At 38.3% G+C, this 22,256-nt stretch overlaps 1 protein-coding gene across 3 annotated transcripts; it reads right to left on the reverse strand.

Annotated features, from left to right (window-relative positions):
• Positions 1–711: 711 nt before the first annotated feature.
• si:ch211-247n2.1 (calcium-activated potassium channel subunit beta-2) lies at positions 712–17,849 on the reverse strand. Of its 3 annotated transcripts, none has more exons than XM_055221177.1 (5): positions 17,813–17,849; positions 5,645–5,743; positions 4,195–4,365; positions 1,514–1,715; positions 712–1,011 (listed from the first exon to the last, which is right to left on the reverse strand). In XM_055221177.1, the coding sequence occupies exons 1-5, from the start codon at positions 17,842–17,844 to the stop codon at positions 727–729; spliced, it is 789 nt and encodes a 262-aa protein (XP_055077152.1). In that variant the 5' UTR covers positions 17,845–17,849; the 3' UTR covers positions 712–726. The 3 variants fall into 3 exon arrangements, with proteins under 3 accessions (XP_055077152.1, XP_033821123.1, XP_055077151.1); XM_033965232.2 differs by lacking the exon at positions 17,813–17,849 and adding an exon at positions 17,268–17,315; XM_055221176.1 differs by lacking the exon at positions 17,813–17,849 and adding an exon at positions 12,880–13,109.
• Between the last annotated feature and the right edge of the window lie 4,407 nt (positions 17,850–22,256).

The following is a 22,256-nucleotide window of genomic DNA, read 5'->3' on the forward strand; positions in this document are numbered from 1 at the left end:
TAGATGCAGACAGCACGCAGAAGACTTATTTTGAGCTGCTTATACAATATGCACGTACTGGAGCAAGACTAATTTTGCTCATATACATAGAATAAAAAAATAAATTAAAAAAACAGGTACAAGAGCTCAGATTAGCCAGATATATCTCCTTTAAATATTCCTTTTATAGTCAAGAATTATTACAAATAAGCAGAGGTGGGCAGAGTAGCCACAAATTGTAATGTTACTTCAAAATACTATTAAGTAGAAGTATAAAGTCCAAGAAATTACTCAAGAAAGTGTAAAAAGGTATTTGGGAAACTACTATTCAAGTAAAAGCAACTTAAAGAGTAACTGTCGGGATTTAACACAATTAGTTAACACAAAATGAGACAAACTAAATCATATCTGAAGGAGTAGTGCAACAAACACAAACGTTCAAATGATTTCATATTTTCACATAAAAGCTTTTGTCACTTGTAAATTTACTCACAGTGGAAGAGGAACCAAAACTTTTACTCAAGTGAGAGTACTGTTACTTCAATAAAAATACTCATGTAGGTGTAAAGAATGTTTGGTAGAAAAGAACTCTGAAAAGTACAATATGTTTAAAAAGTTACTGTGTACTGTAAATGTAACTGAGTACTACCCACCTCTGCAAATAAGAGATAATAACAATAATACAAAAAAAAAAAAAAAAAAAAAAAAAAACAACCTTGAAATGTACTTCATTGTGTCCTGCATTGGTCACATCTTGATCTTGCTAAGCCCCTCACACAGAATGGACAGATACTGGGTGAGTTTGACCATAGCGATGAGCACGGAGCCCCCGATCAGAGAGCAGGTGGGCCAGAAGAGGGAGTGAAACACCGCCCCCCGACTGTAGATCTGCGTCAGAATGGCCATGTCCGTCTTCTCTTTGGGGTCAATGAAACACTGCACAGACTGAAGGTTCCTAAGGCGATCTGAAATGTTCTGCACCAGCTCACGAGTGGCAGCGTAGTCCTTATGGCACTTTGGGATGTAGAAGCACTGAAGTCGGAACAGAAGAAAATAATATGAAAATATACATATACAGTACATATACATGATTTATAATGTAAAGTTAACGTAATATTTGAAGAACAAAATATTAAATAATGCACAAAATATGTTGGGTTTTTGGAGGGTTTTTTCAGAGGATAAACAAACAGATGAGACAAACTTTATAAATGTAAAGGAGCGTGGCAAGAAACACAAATGTTCAAATCGTTTCACATTGTCAACGTAAAGCTTTTGTCATTTATAGACTTACTCACAGTGAGAGGAGTAACCAAAACTTTTACTCAAGTAAGAGTGCTGTTAATTTCTCAAGTAGAAGTAAACAACATGTTGCGGCTCAAGTGAATGTAACTGAGTACTACCCACCTCTGATAATATATTTTGATTATTACACTATTATTACCTAAGTAACTTTGTGAGTCTAAATTAGTCATTTACTAGTTGTGGTAGTTCTAGAAATAAAAAACTTTTTGTGTACCAACTGTGTGCGTACCTCTGGGTTGTCTTCATGCGTGTCCTCATTGTGCAGTAGTCGGAGTACCCGCCTGGAGGAGTTCTTGTGCAGGCTCACATAGACCTGCAGACAGGGGTACCTAGAGGACTTCCAGCACTCAGCTCCACAGCTGTACGAACAGTTCACGTCCCACAGAAGGGTGGAGTTCAGCACGGTGCAGTTAGCCTCCTCCGTCCAGATACTGCCAGGGAGGAAAGGACAGCTAAATCTATTAACATTAAATGTGCAGTAAGCAACTTTTCTGGTGGTTGTCTCCATGGAGATGTTATGGCTTTCCTGAGAATGTTCCATGGTGAGGCTGTTATGGCCCTGGGCCTTAAGTCCTTTTTTGTTGTTTGTATTTGTGCATTGTGTTTCTTGTGTGTGTTCCCAAATCTTCTTTTTTTCCCCTTAAACATGGCTGCTGGATCCCTGGGCTGTGATTGGAGGACAGTCTTCCAGCCTCGCCCACCTTCAGCCGCCTCCCACCACATTTAAGAAGATTGGGGACACCTGTTCGGGGCTGCTATGCCATTGTGTGTGTGTCTCTTTGGTTCAGTCACTACAGATTGTCAGTACTGTGTTTGTTCATAAGATTTTGTGACGTGTTGTGAAATTTGTGTTTTAGTTACTTTTCCTTTGTTGTTTTTGGGTTACATCCTTGCAAGGAACCTTTTATTTATATATGTTCCTTTTTGTTTAGTTTACCCTTACAATCCTGTTTATTAAATTACTTCTTACTTTACCATTCCCCCATCTTGGTTTTCTTTTTGTTACTTCCCTTCTCCAAACGAGCTGGGTCATAACAGGGGCATTTAACTCATCTATCACAGGTCTCACAGGTAGTGCCAACAGGTCATGTTCGAGGTGAAATAATAAAGTTGTGAATACAGGTGGAGACTAGATGCAAACTATTAACATAACTAGTGACCTAAGATCAATAACAATAAAGTCTCAATCCTGATCCTCCTTGACTCAAGAGCCACATTCGATCCCAAAATTCTTATTGATCGTCTAGAGAAAACAGCTGGCCTCTAGATCTCATATATCAGGAACCGAAAGTTCTATGCCATTCTTGGGGAATACACTTCTTCAGAGAGAAAGATCCTCTATGGCACATGTGTCAAACTCAAGGCCCGTGGGCCAAATGCAGCCCTCCACATCATTTCATGTGGCCCTCGACAGGGTAAATTAAAAGGTATGATGGTCTTAAAATGTCATTTTATCAGGAAATACGCAGTTACACAGCCATACCGTTACATCTAGGTAAATGCATATGCAATATTTGTAACTTGAATAAGCAATAAATACAGAAACAGTTAATAAGTTAAAAAGTAGTTAGATTTATTTTACATTTGGCCCTTTGAGGGCAGCCATTTTGCTGATGTGGCCCTCGGTGAAAATGTGTTTGACACCCCTGCTCTATGGACTTCCACAAGGAACCTCACTGGCCTCCTACTTTTATCCTTCATATGCTTCCACTTGTCTTCAAAAACATACCATCTGTTTCCATAGTCATGCAGATGAACTATACATACAACTATACATTTCAACAGACCCACAAGAAAAGAAAGACATTTCATCCATCAGAGGCTGTTTTTTAGACATCAACAGTTAAATGTACTCAAATTTTCTGAAATTAAATAAAAATGAAACTGAAATTTTAGTAGTCGGGTCCAAATCAAATAGAGAAAAGGCAACAGAAAACTTAGCCGCCTTAAATTAATGGGTTAAACTCACTGTATAGTGGACACTTAAAGGTCCCAGGTGTCCATAATAGGATTTTTTCATCTCAATAAACATGTAACTAAATTCAGGTGGTGTGTGTTTTGCATGTGGGGACTTACACCTGTCAAGTTTGTACCTGTACTGACTCAATGTATAGGAGCTGGAAAGTAGTAGATTTATTTAATTTGTAAGATTTATGAATATGTATAAGATTCCTGTGTTCTAGTGTTTTTTGTCAGAAAGTCAGCCTGTTGTAATGCTGCAAAACAAATCTACCTACAGGTACTAATAAAGTCACCTGAACCTGAATGCACACAATGACTGTGGGAGGAGGAAGCGCTCTGGAAAAGTACTAAATAAGAGATAAGTATTTTCTATATTTATGAAAGTCGTGCTCCTAAATCAACCATACAGTTACCAGTAAAAGTGATATTTGAGTTGAACATATCTATCTTAATGTGAATTGAATTTTACACATCTCTCGTGCGTCTCATTGGAATCGATCGGGAAAACGCCATGAAGGATATTTGAATCTGATTTGTTGAATTTGTTGTCATAACAGCAGCTTTTGTTACATCCAGTTGAAAAAAAAAGCACAAACATGTTCCTTGTCCACAAATACACAAAGCGCTTCCCTTTTGCACATTTTCACAAACAAAATGGTCTGTATTTTCACTAAAAGTAAATTTATGTGCGTTTCCATGTTTGTTTTGGTTCACTTGGGGACTTTGCCTTTGACGTCCTCACAAACCTCAGTGCTCTGTGATTGTTCCACCCGCTGCTGGGCGATTTAGAACATTACAGTACCTTAAGATGGATTCTCATGACTCGGTGAACTCGCAAATATCGTGAGAATTCATCCTACTGTGCAAATCTATATCTAGGGACAAATGGATCATGAAATGTAACACAGAGATGTCAGTATCCCCTCTCTTTAGCCCTGGCCTGCTCACCTGTCCGAGTAGGAGCGGAGGACAGTGATGCCCATGACGAAGTAGGTCATGACAGAGAAGAACATCATACTGAGCCCCAGCAGGATGGCACGGTCCTCTCCTGCCCTCAGAGCTGTCACTGTCTTCTTCTTATCCAGGAGCTCATACTCTCGCAACCGCTGGTACAGGGACCTGACACACACACGCACAGCAAGAAGTTCTTACAACCATGTCTCTGCTGTGCCAAGAAGAGGACTTTATAGAGTTTGGTAACATAGTAAGAAAACTGTAAAAGGCTGCTAGAAGAGAGTGTAAGTAGTGATGGGAAAAATTAAGTCTCTATCAATAAGGTCTCACAGCCAGCCACAGCACAGAGCTTCACCAAAATGTAGCCTCAAAACACTGCCATCTACTGGGGAATTTAAAGTATTACAAAGAATACAAAGTTTATTTTATGTTTTCCTAAGAATATGTATGAGCTGCCTTTTTTTTTTTTTTTTTTTTTTTTTTTTTTTTTTTTTTATGCACAGCATTTTCTTAAATTTTCTTTTTTTTTTTTTTTTTTTTTTTTTTTCATTTTGCCCATCACTAAGTGCAAGTATCGTCTGATCAAATATTTTGGAAAATTTACAACTGTGGATCATTACTTTATATTTTAGACATTTTAATTTGCAATATTGATATAAAACAACTTTAAGGGCCCATATTACGCTATTTTCCGATATATGTTATAATGTTAATACCTCATCAAAATATCCCTGGAGTTTTATTTCATGCACACATGTTTAACACACAAACTCAGCATATTTAGGCTGAGTTCTTCTCTCACTGAAAACACTTTGTGCCACCTTGTGATGTCATGTGGTGATACAGGAAATGCTCCACTGTGTTTTTTAAACTCCATACACCTTCACTGGAAGCATTTGGATAATTTCAGAGCTGGAATTGCCAATCTCTATGGAACTAAAGGTGAAAAGTAGTTGTTACCTTGAAAACTACAGCTTCATGACATCACAAGGTGGAACAGAGCATTTTGAGCTTTGGAGATGTAGACAGACTAATAATAAAGATAATAATAAACTAATAATAATTAAAAAAAAAAAAGTCAGCTTGAAGACTGCAATGCTGGGCCCTTCTGATGGACTCTTGGATAAAGTTATGTAAACAATCATCTGTCACTCTAAATAAAACTTTAGTGGGTAAATGAGAAGGGAAAACAATGTTAAAGTTCTTGAAAGTTAGTTGTGCTTAATGTCTCCTTTAATTGCGTGACACTCAAAAACATGTGCCATAGGTCAACTCTTCCAGCTATGATAGTCCTGACCAAGCCTAGGAACAAGATCACAGAGATGGTCAGGATAGTCAAATGCAGAGGACACATTTCCCTACAGGACAATACAGCGTTTTTGATTAATTGCAAAAGAAAAAAAAAAATCAATATTGCCCTCCCCTATACAAGAGTTGTACATACTTGGAGTCACTTTTTCCATCAGATCTTCCTCCTGACCACAGATACATGGTTTCTGAGGAGGCCTTTGGCACTGGAGTGTTGTTCCCCGAATTCACCCACCTGCAGAAAAGAAAGAGCAAATAAAGATGTGTCCTTTTATTAGTACATTTTGGGGTAATTTTGTCATCAAATCAAGCATTTACAGTCATGTTTTGTACAAGTACCTGGGAACAGTTTGTGATAATCAGCTGGAATTTGAGATTGTGAAAAAATGTAACTCATCTCAGGTATAATTATATAGCACATTTAAAACAAAACAAACAAAAAAAAAACTTCAGCTGACTGAAGTGCTTCATATAAAAGTCAAAGAAGCACCAAGATATCCAGTCTAGCTAGTGTTAAATGCCAGGGAGGGCAGGTGGGTATTCAGTCTAGTCTTAAACTGTGTTAAAGACTGAGAGGATGTGACAGGCAGAGGGCGCTGTTCCATAGTCTGGGCACTGCCACAGAAAAGGCTCTGTCACCTCTGGTCTTGAGACTGGCTTTGGGCACAGCCGGCAGGAGCTAATCCGGTGACCTCTGACCTCAGGGGTGTGGGTGGAGTATAGTGGAGTATAGAGCTACAGTAACTCCCTCAAATAAAGAGGACCCATAGAGTGCACACATTTAAACAATCGATAACATTTTGAATTGCAACTGATATGAAATAGGGAGTCAGTGCAGGTTACACAGCAGAGGCGTGATGTGCTCTCATCTCTTAGACAGCAGACGAGCTGCAGCATTCTCGACTTTCTGTAAGTGCTGAAGGGGGCCCTGGATCAGCCCCATATACAAAGAATTACAATAATCCAGATGTGACGTCACAAATGTGTGGATTGCTTTTTCAAAATCCACCTATGGAAGGTTAAGGTAGGGATTTATTTTAGCAAGGAGCCTCAACTGAAAGAAGCTGGACTTTATGACAGAGCTAATGTGCTTGTCCAGTCTAAACATAGAGTCCACAGTCACCCTAAGATTCCTCACTGCATGGCAACAATAAGAGAACAGAGGACCAATCACACTGTCATGGCCAAGCAGGGGGTTAGTTTGTTGACAAGGGCAGTATCTCTCAAGGAAGCTGAACTCCTTCAATGTAAGACAACACATCATGTCCATCTTTCTCTCACTTTCTGCTCTGCTGGTACAACTCTCTGTTCAGAATAAAAGCAGGCTGCAGAGCATTGTGGTCTCTTACAAAATCACTGCAGTAAAAACTGTCCTCCTTCTATGAGCTGCAAATTGTGAGCTTCACCAAAATCCTCCAGGACTCATCACACTCCATGTTCCCAGAACTCATCTGGCGTCTAGTTGTCAACTGCACTTAAGGGAGAAATACTTACTTGATCGATTATTATTTGGGTCACACAGTTACACAGTTGCTGATTTTATGAGTTGCAATGCACCAATAGAATAAACTAAAATTAACATAAGGGAATAATAAGTGAGACAAGCTTGAAACAACACAGAATCTACTCTGTTCTATAAAAAAAAAGTCCCATCTCACAACACAAAAAGAACAAGTCTAGTGCCCTGTTGATGTGACAAAGCAATATGCAGTATTACACAAGACACTTATTTATATATGAAAACATTACATGATAAAAAGGTATTTTGTGGACAAAATTGCACATATCCGGGACATATGAATCAAGTTTGAATTAGGACTCATAATTGAATTTCTTGTTTAATTTTGGATCATATTTGATACAAAAAATACAGAGATCTGTACCTAAACATTCAAATTTGGTCTAACTTTTTAAGTTAATATTTAAATCTGACTTAGAATTTGATATCATTAAATCCGTCTCTATAATTCATCAAAATCTTTAAGTTAAGTCCAAGATGTCCCTAAATTACAATGTCCCATATAAATCTACACATGCAAATTGATTAAGTGAAATAATAAAATATTTTGAAGTGATTTCCATGTGAAAGATTATATGATGAGGAAGTCAACGATGGATCTAAAAGAACAACTGGATAAGACCACCCCCCCTCCGTCCCTCTGCGAGATCCACTAGCCTCCATAGGTACTGTGGCTCTTGGGAGCTCCGTTTATGGTCAAAATTGATCACCTGTTGCATATTTCTGACATCACACATTGGGTGGGGCTAGGTCAGTATTGAGAAAGTAATGTTGAAGAAAAAGAAATTACATTTGTATTTCACACCAATGTGCACAGACCATTGAAAACAGTATGACGATATCTTTGGTTCCATGGAGCCAACAAACTAATACTAAAGCATAAACTACACCAATCCTAAAAACATTTTGTTAGATATTTCATACATTTGCTTTTGAAAACACATGTTTTTGTCTTTCACAGTTTACAGAGAGCCCTGGAGGTGAGTGAGGAGCGATGTGGACCAAGTTGACCCTGTATTTGCTCAGAACAGATTCTCATGTCTGCTCTGACACAAGTGCGTTCCTTGGTCTGGTTTACGACTCTGACTAACCACTCTCTGTCACCAGCATTCAGCGAGAAATATATGACCAAACATAACTGAATACTGTACTGTATGCAGAGTATGAAAGTCCAGGCACATTGGGTCGGTGGTTCAAACCTAATCTACATGGGGCCATTGTGTCCTTTCACTCACATTGACACACAACCTCTCAGATCTGACCAACAACCAATCACTCGCACATGCAACACATTCATACACGGGGAGATTGATGAAGTGTCTTGCCTAAAGACACAATGGCAGAACTTGTTTTGAGTGGAAATTGACCCTTCAGTCCTCAGGTGCTCTTACTGTTTACTGTGAGCAGGCATGCCTCTCCACAGATCTGACCTGTAACTTGGCCTGGTGGTGTCGCCTGCTTGTCTCTATAGGGCTACAAAAGTTAGATGTCCATACTGAGAAACATTCTGCAAAGCAATAACTTCTCTATGGAGACTAGCAGGGATTCATTCCTATATTTTGATAAACAGTCAGTGAGGAGTGGATGTGAACAGAAACGTTGTGTGTCTTTAACCAGACACAACAAGAACATGCAAACTGCTAACCTGGCCTGCAACATGAATTCTTTTGAGGTCACAAACTAATGAGAATCTGTCTGGACAGATTTCCCTACTGTTGTGATTGGGCCCAGGCCACAGCGGTTCAGATCAATCACAGAGCAGCATTGTCCTTTGGGTTGTGCCAAATGTGAAGCAACCAAACAAACCAAAACAAACATGGTGACGCTGACAGACGTAATTCAGCCTATTTCAGCATAAATACAGACTGGTTTGTTTTGAAAAATGTGCTGAAGGTAAGAGCTTTGTGCATTTGTGGACAGGGAAGATGTCTGTGTTTTTCTCTCAACTGGATGTAACAACAGTTAGATTTCTTGATTTGCTCCGCTGTTGTGACACTTCAGCCAATCAAAATCAAATATTTCGCCTTTTCCCGACCACTTTCAGTGAGAGCTGCTCCAGACAGATAAATATGCAGGTCTCTCTTCAGGGTGCTACACATATCATATTAATCTGCCGTGATTAGCAAACTCCACAATCTGGGAATCAAATCCGAACCCTTCCCTCTGTGACGCACTTCACAATATCATCTTTCCTGGCGGACGCATGTTTTCAAAGATTAATTTACCATAACAAATGTCTAACTATGCATAACATGAGAAAAACATGTTAGATCAGGCCTATTGTTTAATGGAGAGCTAATCTTCCAGGCGCCAGCACGACCAGTTCAAATGAGAGAGGCACAGTCTTTCACAGTTTTACACCTCTGCTGGTAGTGCAACGCCGCAATTTTGATTTGACTTTATGTCACGTCTGACCGTTAGTGGGAATCCTCTGACCTACAGTGCTGTGAGGGAAAAGGGGAGGAGGAGACGGCGGTAGTGGAGGGGTGGATTAGGATGACCACCTGTCCCTCTTTTGGTTGTTCTTACAGCCATTTAGGCTCATGTCCATGGTCCTAGAGAATATCACACTTTTTACACTGACACCACAAAAAGTGCAAAATGTGAACAATGTATACATGCAATTGTGTACTGTAAAATGTTGATGCTTATTGCCATTCAAATCTCTTTCTGTATTATTGATCAAAAATATTAAAAAACAAGTTGTATTTGTGGTTATTGTGAATGTACTTACAGAATATATATTATGAAACTGACTTTTTTGTCCTTTTTACCATGTCATACTGTTGTCCTCTCCTCAAAAACATTCCTGGACCTTTTTTTTTTTCATTCACGTTTCATTAAACCACTAATCTAAAGTCGTCTTCTCTTTGTGCTCAGAAATGCTCCATTCACATTTTGCTCATTTAGTTGCGTCATAGATAAAACACCAGACTTTTCCTACTCAGTTTTTAAGTCTGTAAATCACCACCGGACTCATTCTGTGGCAAAATTGTGTTTACAGTGACACATACGTAGTTCTATTAGCATAGCATTCAGGGGGATAAGGACATCAGTAGTTTACTTTTAATTTACTCTACTAAATGTTAATTCCTGTTGCTGGCAGCAGAGGGAGCTCCAGTGCTTAAAAAAACGCATTGGAAACTGCGGTGAAGTGTGTTTTCCCAATGCAGACAGTTTGAAAATGTTAAATACTTATCCCAAGGTGACCAAAAGCACATTTAAAAAAGAATGTTTTCTATCCCTTTATGTCCCACAACTTTTTCAAGATGTTCAGTGTATAATTTTATGTGGTCACACTCGTGGGGCGGGGGGTTTGGAGGGTACATTGTCTGAGAGCATGCCTTCACGGTCTTGCACGTGTGTCCGTTGTGATCAAATGGAAAGACTTTAGCACTAGCCCATGAAGACGTGTGTTGACACCAGTCTGGACATAACTGCCATTCCCATTCCTTTAAGACACAAACACAAATAGCAAACTTGGGCCCGTAAAAACACACACACACACAATGAAGGACACGGCACTTTCTCCTTGGACAAGAATCAATTTTTGGGAACGGAACCAAAAGAACACCAAAAGGAGCATGAATTTCCATTTACTTAAGGAAGTTTTTAATATTAATTGTACTACTTTGAGTAATTTTCAGATAACATACTTTTACTCCTACATGAGTAATATATGTTATCGTGTAAAAGTACTCTTGAGTACATGTTTCGGTTACTCCTTCCACTGTGAGGGAGTCTACAAGTGACAAAAGCTTTATGTTGGCAATATGAAATGATTTGAACATTGAACATTTGTATTTCTTGCACCGTTCCTTCAGATATAATCTAGTTTTTCTAATGTTTGTGGTCTACCTTTTAAAAATAACAGATTAAATCAACTTTAAATTACACACCGGGTTACATTATAATTTATACGTGCTTGAGTAATATTATTTTTAAGTAACAGTACTCTTACATGAGTACTTTTTTGCCAACATACACACTAGACCAAAGGGGGATGAAGGCTCTTGCTTAAAGGCACAACAACAATATGAACTGTCACGTATAGAAATGCAATCTTCAAAATGGCGGATGAAATTGCCCCGCTTCCTTTCTGTACTCTCCTATCTCCAGTCCTTTGCAGTGTAGTTAGTCCTAATTAAGGGCTTTGTACTGTATTTATTTTCATGTAATATAATACATAAATCAAGTTAAACAATTTTTTTTTTTTCCAGTCCAGCTCTTAATGTCAAGTGTAATGTGAGCTTTCTGCATTTAATAATAATGTTTGTTGTTTTTTTGGTTGTTTTTTTCTTTCTTTTTTTAACATGCTAGTTGTTTTAGTATTTTCATGATGGTAAAACACTGCTATGAAAGTTGAGAAGTGCTTATATATTCATAGCAGTGAATAATTAGGAAATTGAGGAATTACTGTTACTGAAGTACTAATCACTTTGTTGAATATTAAAAACTAAACAAATGAGTGAAAGGGATGAGTGGAGACTGGGTCCAAATTTCACTTTTCATTCCCAAAGTTCCAAACCAGATCATAAATGAACTGAATGCTTAGGTAGATCTGTGAGGTAAATCTGTTTCACCTCTCTCCTCACCTAAACTTAGCTCACCTGTGCACTATGGTCTTCTTCTGACAGGCCAAATCTGGCACACTATCAGACAAAAATAACATAGATAACATCTAGTGGTGATGTGTGAGAATACAACAGGAGTGAATGAGTTATGAATTTATGAAATTAGATGACTAAATTAGTGTGACATTTTTATCGAACTAAAAACTAAACCAATTAAAACATTTTCAACATAAACACTTATAATGGATGCCTTATTTTGTCTCTGTTTGCAGTCAGACATTTCTGAAGCTTGACATTTTTTATTGAAGGTATAAAATGTATGATTTTTCTTACATTTATGTAATATTAATTTCACAGACAATTGAGAAGCTGATACAATTCCAGGGGGGGAAAAAAAAAATTGTTTTTTTGTTTTACATGTTTACATGTTGTGTATGACTATCAGAGGTCTTCACCTCAGGTTGCCAGATCTCACAACTAAAGTCAGTTTAAATGGCTCTTTATGGTGTGTTCTCAGTATATGACAGATGGTCACATGGTCACATTTTTATATGGTGCTTTTCCACCTTCAAGGCACTTAAAGCGCTTTACATCAAGGAACTACTCACCCATTCACTCACAGACACAGGTACTAAGGGCAAAGAGCTGGTGTCTCTAACAAAGTGTTGTCTCACTTTCAGCTGACAAATGAACATACAAACAGTATATTTATACCATCAAAACAATAGTACAAAAAACAGTTTAGTCCAGTCCAAGTGGCTCGAGGCTTCTGGATTTTCCTGTAAGAATGCAAGGGCTAACAAACAAGAGATACACCCATGCATGACAACAGATAGTATTATGAACGTTGGGTGTGACGCCACCAAAAGTTTCCATGAATAAACGTTTAAGGTAAAGAGATCCATAACAATATAATTAAAGATCAAGGGTAAAGAAGGCCATAACCGTGTGTTGCTCAAGGAAACAACAACAGTATTCATCTGTGGGAGCTGGAATCGCACCACCAATCTGTGAGTCAGTGGATCTAACCACTCAGCCAGTGATGCTTATGTCAAGAGCAGGATTAGAACCACCAATCTTTGGATCAATGGACAAACAACTACCAACTGAGCTACTGTCACATCTGATAAAAACATTCTAGGTTCAGTTATGAATTGTAAGGACATTTTCCATCAGCAGGAGCCCATGTTGCAGCAATAAACTTTAGAAAACAGCACATATATATTGTGTAATATTTTTTTTAATCTGGTTTTGTGAACCCTACAGATGTTTACTCACCTGGAGTCTGAGGCCGGAGTGGAGCAAAAGTCCACAGTCAAACAGTCTGAGCTGCTCTCTCCCAACATGATGACCACTCACTGTTCTCTGCGGATCTGTTATTCCAAATCTATCCCAAAATCTCCTTGTCCTACCATCCCTTTACTAAAGATCCATTCATGCATGCATTCACATCTCCAAAAATGCACTGGTCTAAATGAAATTGTGCCCAGCTAAGAGTCAGCGCTTCCTGATAGAGTCACACCTCTTAAAGTGTTCATAGTATGTCAGCTTTTTCACCACCTGTCACTCAGAGAACGGGAGGGGCAAGAGGACAGACATCAGAGGAAGTTTTCTATTTAGCAAGCTGGATTTGTCAGGAAAAAGGCTTAGTTTTGGATTCACAATTTCAATTCTGGACAATAATGAACATTACATTTGTCACACAAACTTAGAATCTTGAAAACTTAAAGTGCACACGACAGGTTTTCATGTTTTTCTAATTATAACATAGTTTTTTGGATAGTATGTGTGATCAACATTTAACATAGTTTTACATCTTTATACAGAAACAGTTTATTTTAAAAGTGTTTTAACCATAATCGAGAATCAGCAGTGTGATAAAAACTCATGTCTCTCTGTTTTCATTCACTTGTTGACTTGTTGCTGTCTGCTGTTGTTTTTCCAACTCCTGCAATGCATTGTGGTCTATATTGGCCAATCTAGTGACTAGCGTTGGACACTACTTTTTAAGATGAATTGTGGGGAATTTTGAGTGCACCACTTTTTCACCAATTGGACATTCTTCAGACACACCCATAGCTGCTGTCCATGTCCAACCAGGAAGTAAACATGTCATAAGCACTTCAAACGTTAGGTGCACTTTAATGTCTCTTTAAGGAAACAATCCTTCAGTGTTGTCATTTTTATTTCACTAGGTGTGTGTTCCCATGACCATACATGACACACATGTTCAAACACGCCAGCCCATACAAGTAACCGCTGGCATATTTCCATCCATTGTACCACATCTGAGCTCACAAACACACACCCATCCAATGTGGGTAAAGTCTTGGCTCAGGGCACAATGGCAGTATGCATTGACCAGCTGACTTTCACGTTACTGAGCTCTGCCATTGAGTGTTGAGCCTACCTGTCTAATACTGAACCAGGATGAATACTAGAGCCACTATTCTTAAACTGAGGTTTGTTGGGGGCCATGTTGAGGGTGGAGGGTTGTAAACACTGCACTACTTATTCAATACAATTTCAATTACAAATAAATCTAGACTTTAATTAGGCTTTATACATAGTTTGAACTTCTCAGTATCATTGTGATGCCATGATGGAGGACGATAGGGAGTCCTTGAGATATTTTCTGACAAATGAGGGGTGCGCAGCTTCGAAACGTTTGAGAATCCCTGTACTAGAAAATATATACCAAATGATCTGGTTGTAGAGCAATGTGCCCAGAGGAAACTCAACCAAACACAAGAAGAACATGCAAAGTCCATGGATACATACCATAGTTTAATGCCTGATAATAGTATTTAGACCAGGGGTGTTCAAATTTTTCTCATTAAGGGCCACATATAAAAACACAGACAAAGTTAAGGGCCATAAACTGGTTGCCAATACAGTGAATACTTCAAATCTGCCTTATTATTACAAGTTAGACTGAACCACTAGACCTTTATTCATCCTTACATCCTTAATGGGACACATTAAATATTTGATATGGGCTTGTTAAAACAGATTTTCAGAAATGTGCAGTTAAAAGTACTGTTTAAAGTAATATGGGCCAATTCACCTGGAAGCTTGAGGGCCAAGAAAAATTAGTCTGAGGGCCACATTTGGTCCCCGGGCCACAGTTTGGGCATGCCTGATTTAGACTTTTCCTGAAAATGAGAATTCCCTATTTATTTAGAGATTCACTATGTAAAATGTCTAGTAGAGGGTACCCCACCTGCTTGTCATAGAGAGGTTACTTTACCTGGAATGTTCCACAGTATGACAACTTTTCTATCTATGGACACACAACAGATGACACCACCAGGCCAAGTGGATCCCAATTGCATTCACATGTTTTTCAAAAAGCATGTGAAATTGAATAATGCAAGCTAGATACATTTTACGTTGTACTGTGGAGCATTCCAGGCAATCAATAACATCTCCATAGAGACAACCAGGTGGTGTACCTCACTTACTTTCATCCATACAGCAGCAGCCACCCCACGCTGGTGCAAACATGCCCTCTTTGTCGGGGGTATTAAAAGGCTGAAAAAGGATCTCCTCATTCACAAACACATGTATATAACAGTGTTTATATGCCCCGGCAGTATTACACATGGACGAGCTATTTACTCACCTTCCTTACAAGGTTCAGGGGGTCAAAGCTTCTCCCTGTGTGTTGCTCAGAGGCACAGAGGAATGCTTTATGTGTGAGTGCAGACATTTGTGCTGCTTGGACATAAACAGCCCTCCTCAGGACTCTCACACCTCAGGACTGTGCTCTGTATAACATCAACCATTATATCTATAGCAGAGACAGAATCCAAGGCGGGGGGGGGTGGGTTTCCTGGAAGTGACAGGTGCCAATTTCTACAGGAGCTGCCCACGACAACAGAAAAAACTGACTTTTTTGAGCTTTTAACCATGTTTTAACACTGTATCCGCATTAAAAACTATACCTGGAATTGTATTTTTGCTTCTTTCGACCTTGTTTCATTAATCCTGTTAACAATGCAAGGGTTCCCTAAACTATTACAAGTCATTCTTTCAATTTTACCCAGATTGTGACGTCAGAGGCAGAAATCTGGAGGTATTCTATGATGCATTTAGGGAAATAATCAACAGACTCGTTTTAAGCATTTCTTCCATCAAATTCATTACAACTACGTGCCTATATTAGCTTGCAGGCCGCATCGCTTAATGGATAGCGTTTTTCCAGTGGTAATTCCCAGCCTAACACCAAATCTAGATCAGGGAGCAGTGACTGATGGGAAGTAATGTGGGTTTTCCATGCAAAAGCTTTATTTGCCAAATCAAAGACACGGCATGTTAAAAATGCCAAAAAAAAGTACAAATAATGCATAATACAACCAATTTTCTCAAACAGTTTTTATATTTTTAAGAAACTGAGCTACCAACCTACTGACCCACTACTGTTCCCAGACATTACCATCAGATTTGAATGTTTCTCAAAGCTCTGTACATCATTCATAATTAATTCACCCCTCAAAATATCTCTACTACACAGAACTACTCCACGTATCGATCTTTAAGGCAGTGATTTGTGGTAAAAATAAAAGATTATGTGATGTCGTTTAGCATTGCTGTACATTATGTTCTATAGGTGAAATGCTAGCAGGTCCCGTGAGGTATGGGGTTAGCATACGCAGGGTTGAAGTCATGCTCAGTTTGAATGGCATGTGTCAGTGTGTCTGTGGTCACATGACAAACTGTAGCAGAGGTGAACAAGGCAGCTGCTCTCTTGTATGTTTAGGAGCGGAGACCCTTCAGAAGAATTGGCTGCGTTCATGAAATTTCAGATGAAGGCCAATGGTCAATACAACGCTAGGTAAGTTTTTTGAAAGAGATATCCAACCAGAAAATCCATCAAATAGACAAACGATTTTTGTTGGTGAATGACAAGAGAAAAACTTTGTAAACCCAAAGACATTTTTTACGAGTTCATGTATATGCTGGACAGCAGAGGGAGCTCTAATACAAATTTAAGTGCTCAAAGATTGGGACGTGTTTCCGAAACTTAAGCATTATTATTTTAAGTTCTAAAACAGATTAAAGAGTAAGAAATGTCAATAAAAATCACTTCAATCCAGAATAACAATCTGTTTTACTTTGGATTTATTTTGCATCTTTTGTTGTGATTTTCCTTTTTTTTCAAGTAATTATTATTATTATCATTTTACAATTTTTCAATGTATTATTATTATTATTATTATTATTATTATTATTATTATTATTATTATTATTGTTATTATTATTATTATTGTTATTATTATTATTATTATTATTATTATTATTAAAACTGACATTTTCTAATCCAATCCACATGACCCAGAGTGTGATTTTTAAAATACTGTCAAGAAAATTCACAGTTATGGGGGGAGATAGGGGGTAGGTGAAAACATAAATTTTCTGAGCAATCAAATCTCGAATACAGGACAATACAGGATTACTCAAACATGCATGGACCAATCAAAATACAACTTTGAGTAAGTTAATGGTGAGGGAACGCTGTTATAACATGGTAAAAACTTGAAAAAAGTTGACTTTACATACTGCCTAGGTTGTTACATTTTGTGTCCCCTATGTCCCAGCTCATTTCTGTATTCTTTTATACAGTGCACTTCTCTATCTCCACTCCATTCATAATCTTATTTTACCTTCAGAAGATCTCCCGGCTTCTGTCCCTCATGTTTTCCCTTATCTTTTGTAGACTCTCTAAGATACTGTTTGGTTTGGGTGGGTTGGGGTGGGCAGTAGCAGGCGCCTCATAGGACAGCACTGTGTCAGGCTGCCTCATCTTTGCTAACATGTCGGGAGGGGATTAACCATGAGATATTGTTCTAAAGGTGGAGGGTATACAAACAGTGAATCAATCTCCTTGCACTCTATGCTCACATTTCAAGGCAAAACAAGCACGTTTTTCTTAGACACATTTCATATTTCCCAGATTTTCTAAATTAATGTGAGTGAGAGAAAAAAATGAACAACGTCAATTGGTTTTAGTTGTAAGATCTGGCCAAAAGTGAGGGGCTCACATGTTACTCACATCTCTTCAGATCTGGTTTGTAACTTGACATGATGGCATCATCTGCTGTCTCCATGGAGACAAGCAGGCGATGGACACTATCAGAAAAGTTGTGTACATGTGTTACTACATAAATCCAGCTATACATATTTAGAGAGTATAATTTTCTGTACTTACCATGTTCCCGTGACGGTCCTGTGCTGGAGCATGCTGATGTGCTTCAGTCTAAATGATCTGTTTTAATGTAACTCAGAGTTTAGTGAAAAGTGAAGAATTGGTGGAAGTGAACACACATTTCCTGGATATGGCAACGGAATGTGCCATTAACACTGCAATTTAGAGATTTAGAGATAGAGTTTTGTTTTTGTTTGTTTTTTTTCTAAAAAGAATATTTTATTATATTAAATTTCTAGCAAAATTAACAAGTTTATGCATATGTTTGTTTAGTTTAGTTTTGTTTTTTGTTTTTTTTACATATTTTACACAATTACTAAATAAGATATCTCTTTTAATATTTAATTTCAACAAAAGTATTTTATACATGGCTCTATCCAGTATGTATGAACAGCAATTAACTTTTTATGATGCTTTACTATTGCTATTATTAGTAGTAGTAATAGTAGTAGTAGTAGTAGTAGTAGTAGTAGTAGTAGTAGTAGTAGTAGTAGTAGTAGTAGTAGTAGTAGTAGTATTGGTATTAAGCCTACAAATATACTTTATACTTATTCTGCACTAGAATTGCCAAAAATAACAAGGAACAGTAGACAATACTATTAAAACATAATTTACTTAGTAGCAAAAAAAAAAACAAAAAAAAACAAAACCCTTACATATATAAAATATTGACTCACATATATTTTTTTTAATTATTATTATTTTATTTCATTTTTTACTGTATTTTTTGCAGACCGGCAGATGGAGCCACACACGAGCCTGTGTGATATAACAAAACCTTTTCTGTTCTTTATCCAGCAGAGGGCAGTATCGCTGCACACTCCTTTAATCTGAGCTGCGTGTTCTGGTGCAGTGCCTATAGGGGGCACTGTGTCTCTGCCCAGCCCTCCTCTCTGATGAACACATTGTACAAAACAATGTGCTTCTCACACAAGGTTCACCCAGGGCGTGTGGAGTGTGTTCTGTGCCCAGGATCAGGGCACCTCCCTGGGCATGTCTGTCTTCACCCTCCACTCTCTTAATCTGTCAAGGGATTAATTGCATAATTTGGGGAAAATTAAATAATTATACAGAGGATAATCTGTAAGGAGCCACTAATGTAGCTGTTTAAGACATTGGTTACGTCACATGCTGAATGGCCAATATGACAAAACACATTTAAATGCAATTAATATGATCCAGTGATTAAATTTTGTTTGTTTATTTATTATAGATGAGTCATGTTAATGCTGTTGGAACAGCCACCACAGAATATGAATGGTGTAACTGGATCAATACTACAAATCACAGTTTCAATTATTTTAGCACTGAGAGTTTTTGAAATAAATAAATAAACTGCTGTCTAACTTGTATCTATCAAGGTCAAAATGGAACTTCAGTAATATTAAAAGCTAGTGTTCAAATATGCATGACACTCACCACACAATAACACAGTGTACGCAGACACTGGGGGCGAGGTGGGTTAAGTGTCTTGTCCAAGGACACAACCACAGCATTCATCTGTGGGAGCTGGAATCGCACCGCCAACCTGTGAGTCACTGGACGAACACGCTACAAAACTGAGCTACTGTCACCCAGATAAATGTCATGTTATGTTGTGTCTCAAATTACTTTCAAAGGTACACTGTAAGTTCGCAGATCTGACCTGTAACTTGGCATCATGCGCTTGTCTCCATGGCGACGGATGCGTTTTATACTGTTCATCAAAAGCAATAACATCTTTATCAAGCATGCAATTTATAAATACATCGAAGCATTACTGATGTTCAACTAATAGGTTAATGGTTAATTTGTCAGACCACCTACCAGAAGATCAGCGGTTCAATCCCAGCTTTGCCAGTGCATGCTGTTATTGTGTCCTTGAGCTAGATACCTCACACAGTTTGACTATATGTGAATGTGGTGTATGAGTGATCAGTTGTCATAGGGACGTTGATGGCACAGATTGTAATTCACTTTTCTGTCAGTCTACTCTACTAATAGAAACTGTCATGACTTTAAAGCAGATCTAATATGCATAATCGACTTTTTTTAGTTTTTAACCATATTATAGTTGTTTTCCCTCACTAGTTACTCACTCGACGTTGTATTTGGAGTGATTCGTGCATGTCTGAGCAAACCTTTATCGCTTATTTTCACGATTCCACATTGCCGACCAACCCCCGTTTTCATACGCCCACTGCTCTCGACTTAATGCATTCCCCAATTTTATTTTCTTAATCAATGATCCACATGGGATTAGTCATTTTGGTATAAATGAAAAAAAAAATCTGCTGTTTGCTCGTGTGATCTGCAGCTATCTATCGTACTCTTTGTTGTGATGGCGTTTCGGCGATGTCAGCTCCCATTGGGCACCGCAGTTTTCTAACGCAGAGGTCAGCGTATTTGTTTATTATGTTGTTTTAGGTTAATATTGTGATTTAAGATGTTTAAATTATAATATAATAATGCATGGGCGTCATAGATTATAGTTAAATCGCAGCCACAAGCACATAGGACAGTCGGTATTCTTTAAACGACTTATTGTTAGACAGAATGATCACTTGTTCAAGATCAAGCTACACTTTATTGTCCCCATACGGAAACATGTCTTCTGCATTTGACCCGTTCTTGCCTGGGACCAGTGGACCTATCTCCAGATCTTGCACTAGTCGTAGATTTGACCTATCGAGCATGTTTTGGGTTGATGGTCGATGGAAAAACCCAATCAAATCCATGGAAAAAACACGCAAACTCAACAATAAAGGCCTGGGAGTCAAACCCAGAACCTTCTTGCTGTGAGGCGTGAGTGCTATAGCGAGCGCCACTGTACCACCAATGCAGCTGATACGGACAGATTTTATTGGCTGTGACCCAGCACTAAGAAAAGCCGACAATACACATAATATAAACCCATTAGCGCATATTGTGGTGAAGCTTCTGTCTCAATTTGCGAAGAAAGAAAAATAAATAGTAAAATCCCTGTTTCTCAGAGCCGTTGCCATGGGGATGCTGCAGGGAGCTCCTTGTGTTTCGTCCAATCCGCTTGTTACCGCGGGAAACCTGGCCTGTTGCCTAGGAGACCAGTTTCCTCTGGAGGGGAGCGATGCAGAGCAGTGTGCGCTACAGACTGGAATATAGACTACTCTCTGTCTCCTATTATAGCATTATCAACCTGGAATTGTCATATTTTCAAATCCGTTTGGAGTCCTTTGTTCGATCGTGCGTGTGTTAGCTTAAAGGCCTTATTTTACGCTATTTTATGATTTGCGTTATAATCATTTTTCCTCATCAAAAACATATCTGGAGTTTTGTTTTGTTTCATTCACACATATCACACAGACCCTCAGTATTACTTTCTAACTTATGATGTCATGTGGTGATACAGGAAGTGCTCCACTGCGTTTTTAAACTCCATGCACCTTGTTAACAGCTAGCTTGTAATGTACAGCATCATGACATCACAAGGTGGAACAGAGCATTTTGAGCTGTAGCTGTAGCCAAACTGATAATAAAGGATTACTCAAACATGTGTGAATGAAACAAAACATGACTCCGGGTGTATTTTTGATGAGGTAACAGTATTATAACATGACTTAAAGCTCACAAGAATCAATTTTGTACGTTTAGAAGTGCTACATTTTCTGAGTAAGGCTTAGATTAGCTTTTACAAGAGACAACGGTCGCTGTGCCTTGAGTCATAAATGTACTAAACACTGCACACAAGCTAGTTTTGAGAGTACTGAAGGAGACAGGAAGGTGTGTGGGACTGCTTTGAATGGGCACAAACGTGGACTTCCCCAGTTACTCATAAGGACTCACACATAAACTACAGTAATGATATTGTAATGCGTCACTTTCTTCAGTTGAAACTGGGGTACCGGATTTTCATATGAACCGCAAAAAGAGGAAGTCTGAGAGTGTTTTTTTTTGCAAGAAGTAAATCTGTGGTCTGATTTAGCCATAAAGTAGTGATGGACAATACCAGAATTTTTACTTTTGGAGGTAATTTTTTGGATACCGATACTCGATACTGGTCTAACTTTACGGGTAAAGGCAGTTAGATAAATATATGTATACCAAAGGACTTCAAATAAAGGACAAACTGAATACATGGCACAGATGGGTCAGTCCATTGTCTTGACACAAAACAATTAATTCATGTTTAGCCTTAAAATTTACATCATACAGCTATTGATATTTGCATAACTGTATCGATACCCACATTTGTTGATTTGTCAGTGTCAGTATATCGATAGTTTGATCCCTCGCATAGCCCACCTTTAAGACAGATGATGGTGTCCACAGGTTTTGGACTGATGAAGTATTTGGACTGTTGCCGTAACAATGGACAATACAAATCAAAATACATATATATATCTCTTGAACAGATAAAGTCCTAAAAATGGCGTTTTGCTCTTTTTTTTGTATCTTTTATCTTGAGGCATTTGTTTCTTTTTTTAGTATA

Source organism: Periophthalmus magnuspinnatus, chromosome 4 (assembly GCF_009829125.3).
Source record: "Periophthalmus magnuspinnatus isolate fPerMag1 chromosome 4, fPerMag1.2.pri, whole genome shotgun sequence".
In the NCBI taxonomy this organism is placed as follows: Eukaryota; Metazoa; Chordata; class Actinopteri; order Gobiiformes; family Gobiidae; genus Periophthalmus; species Periophthalmus magnuspinnatus.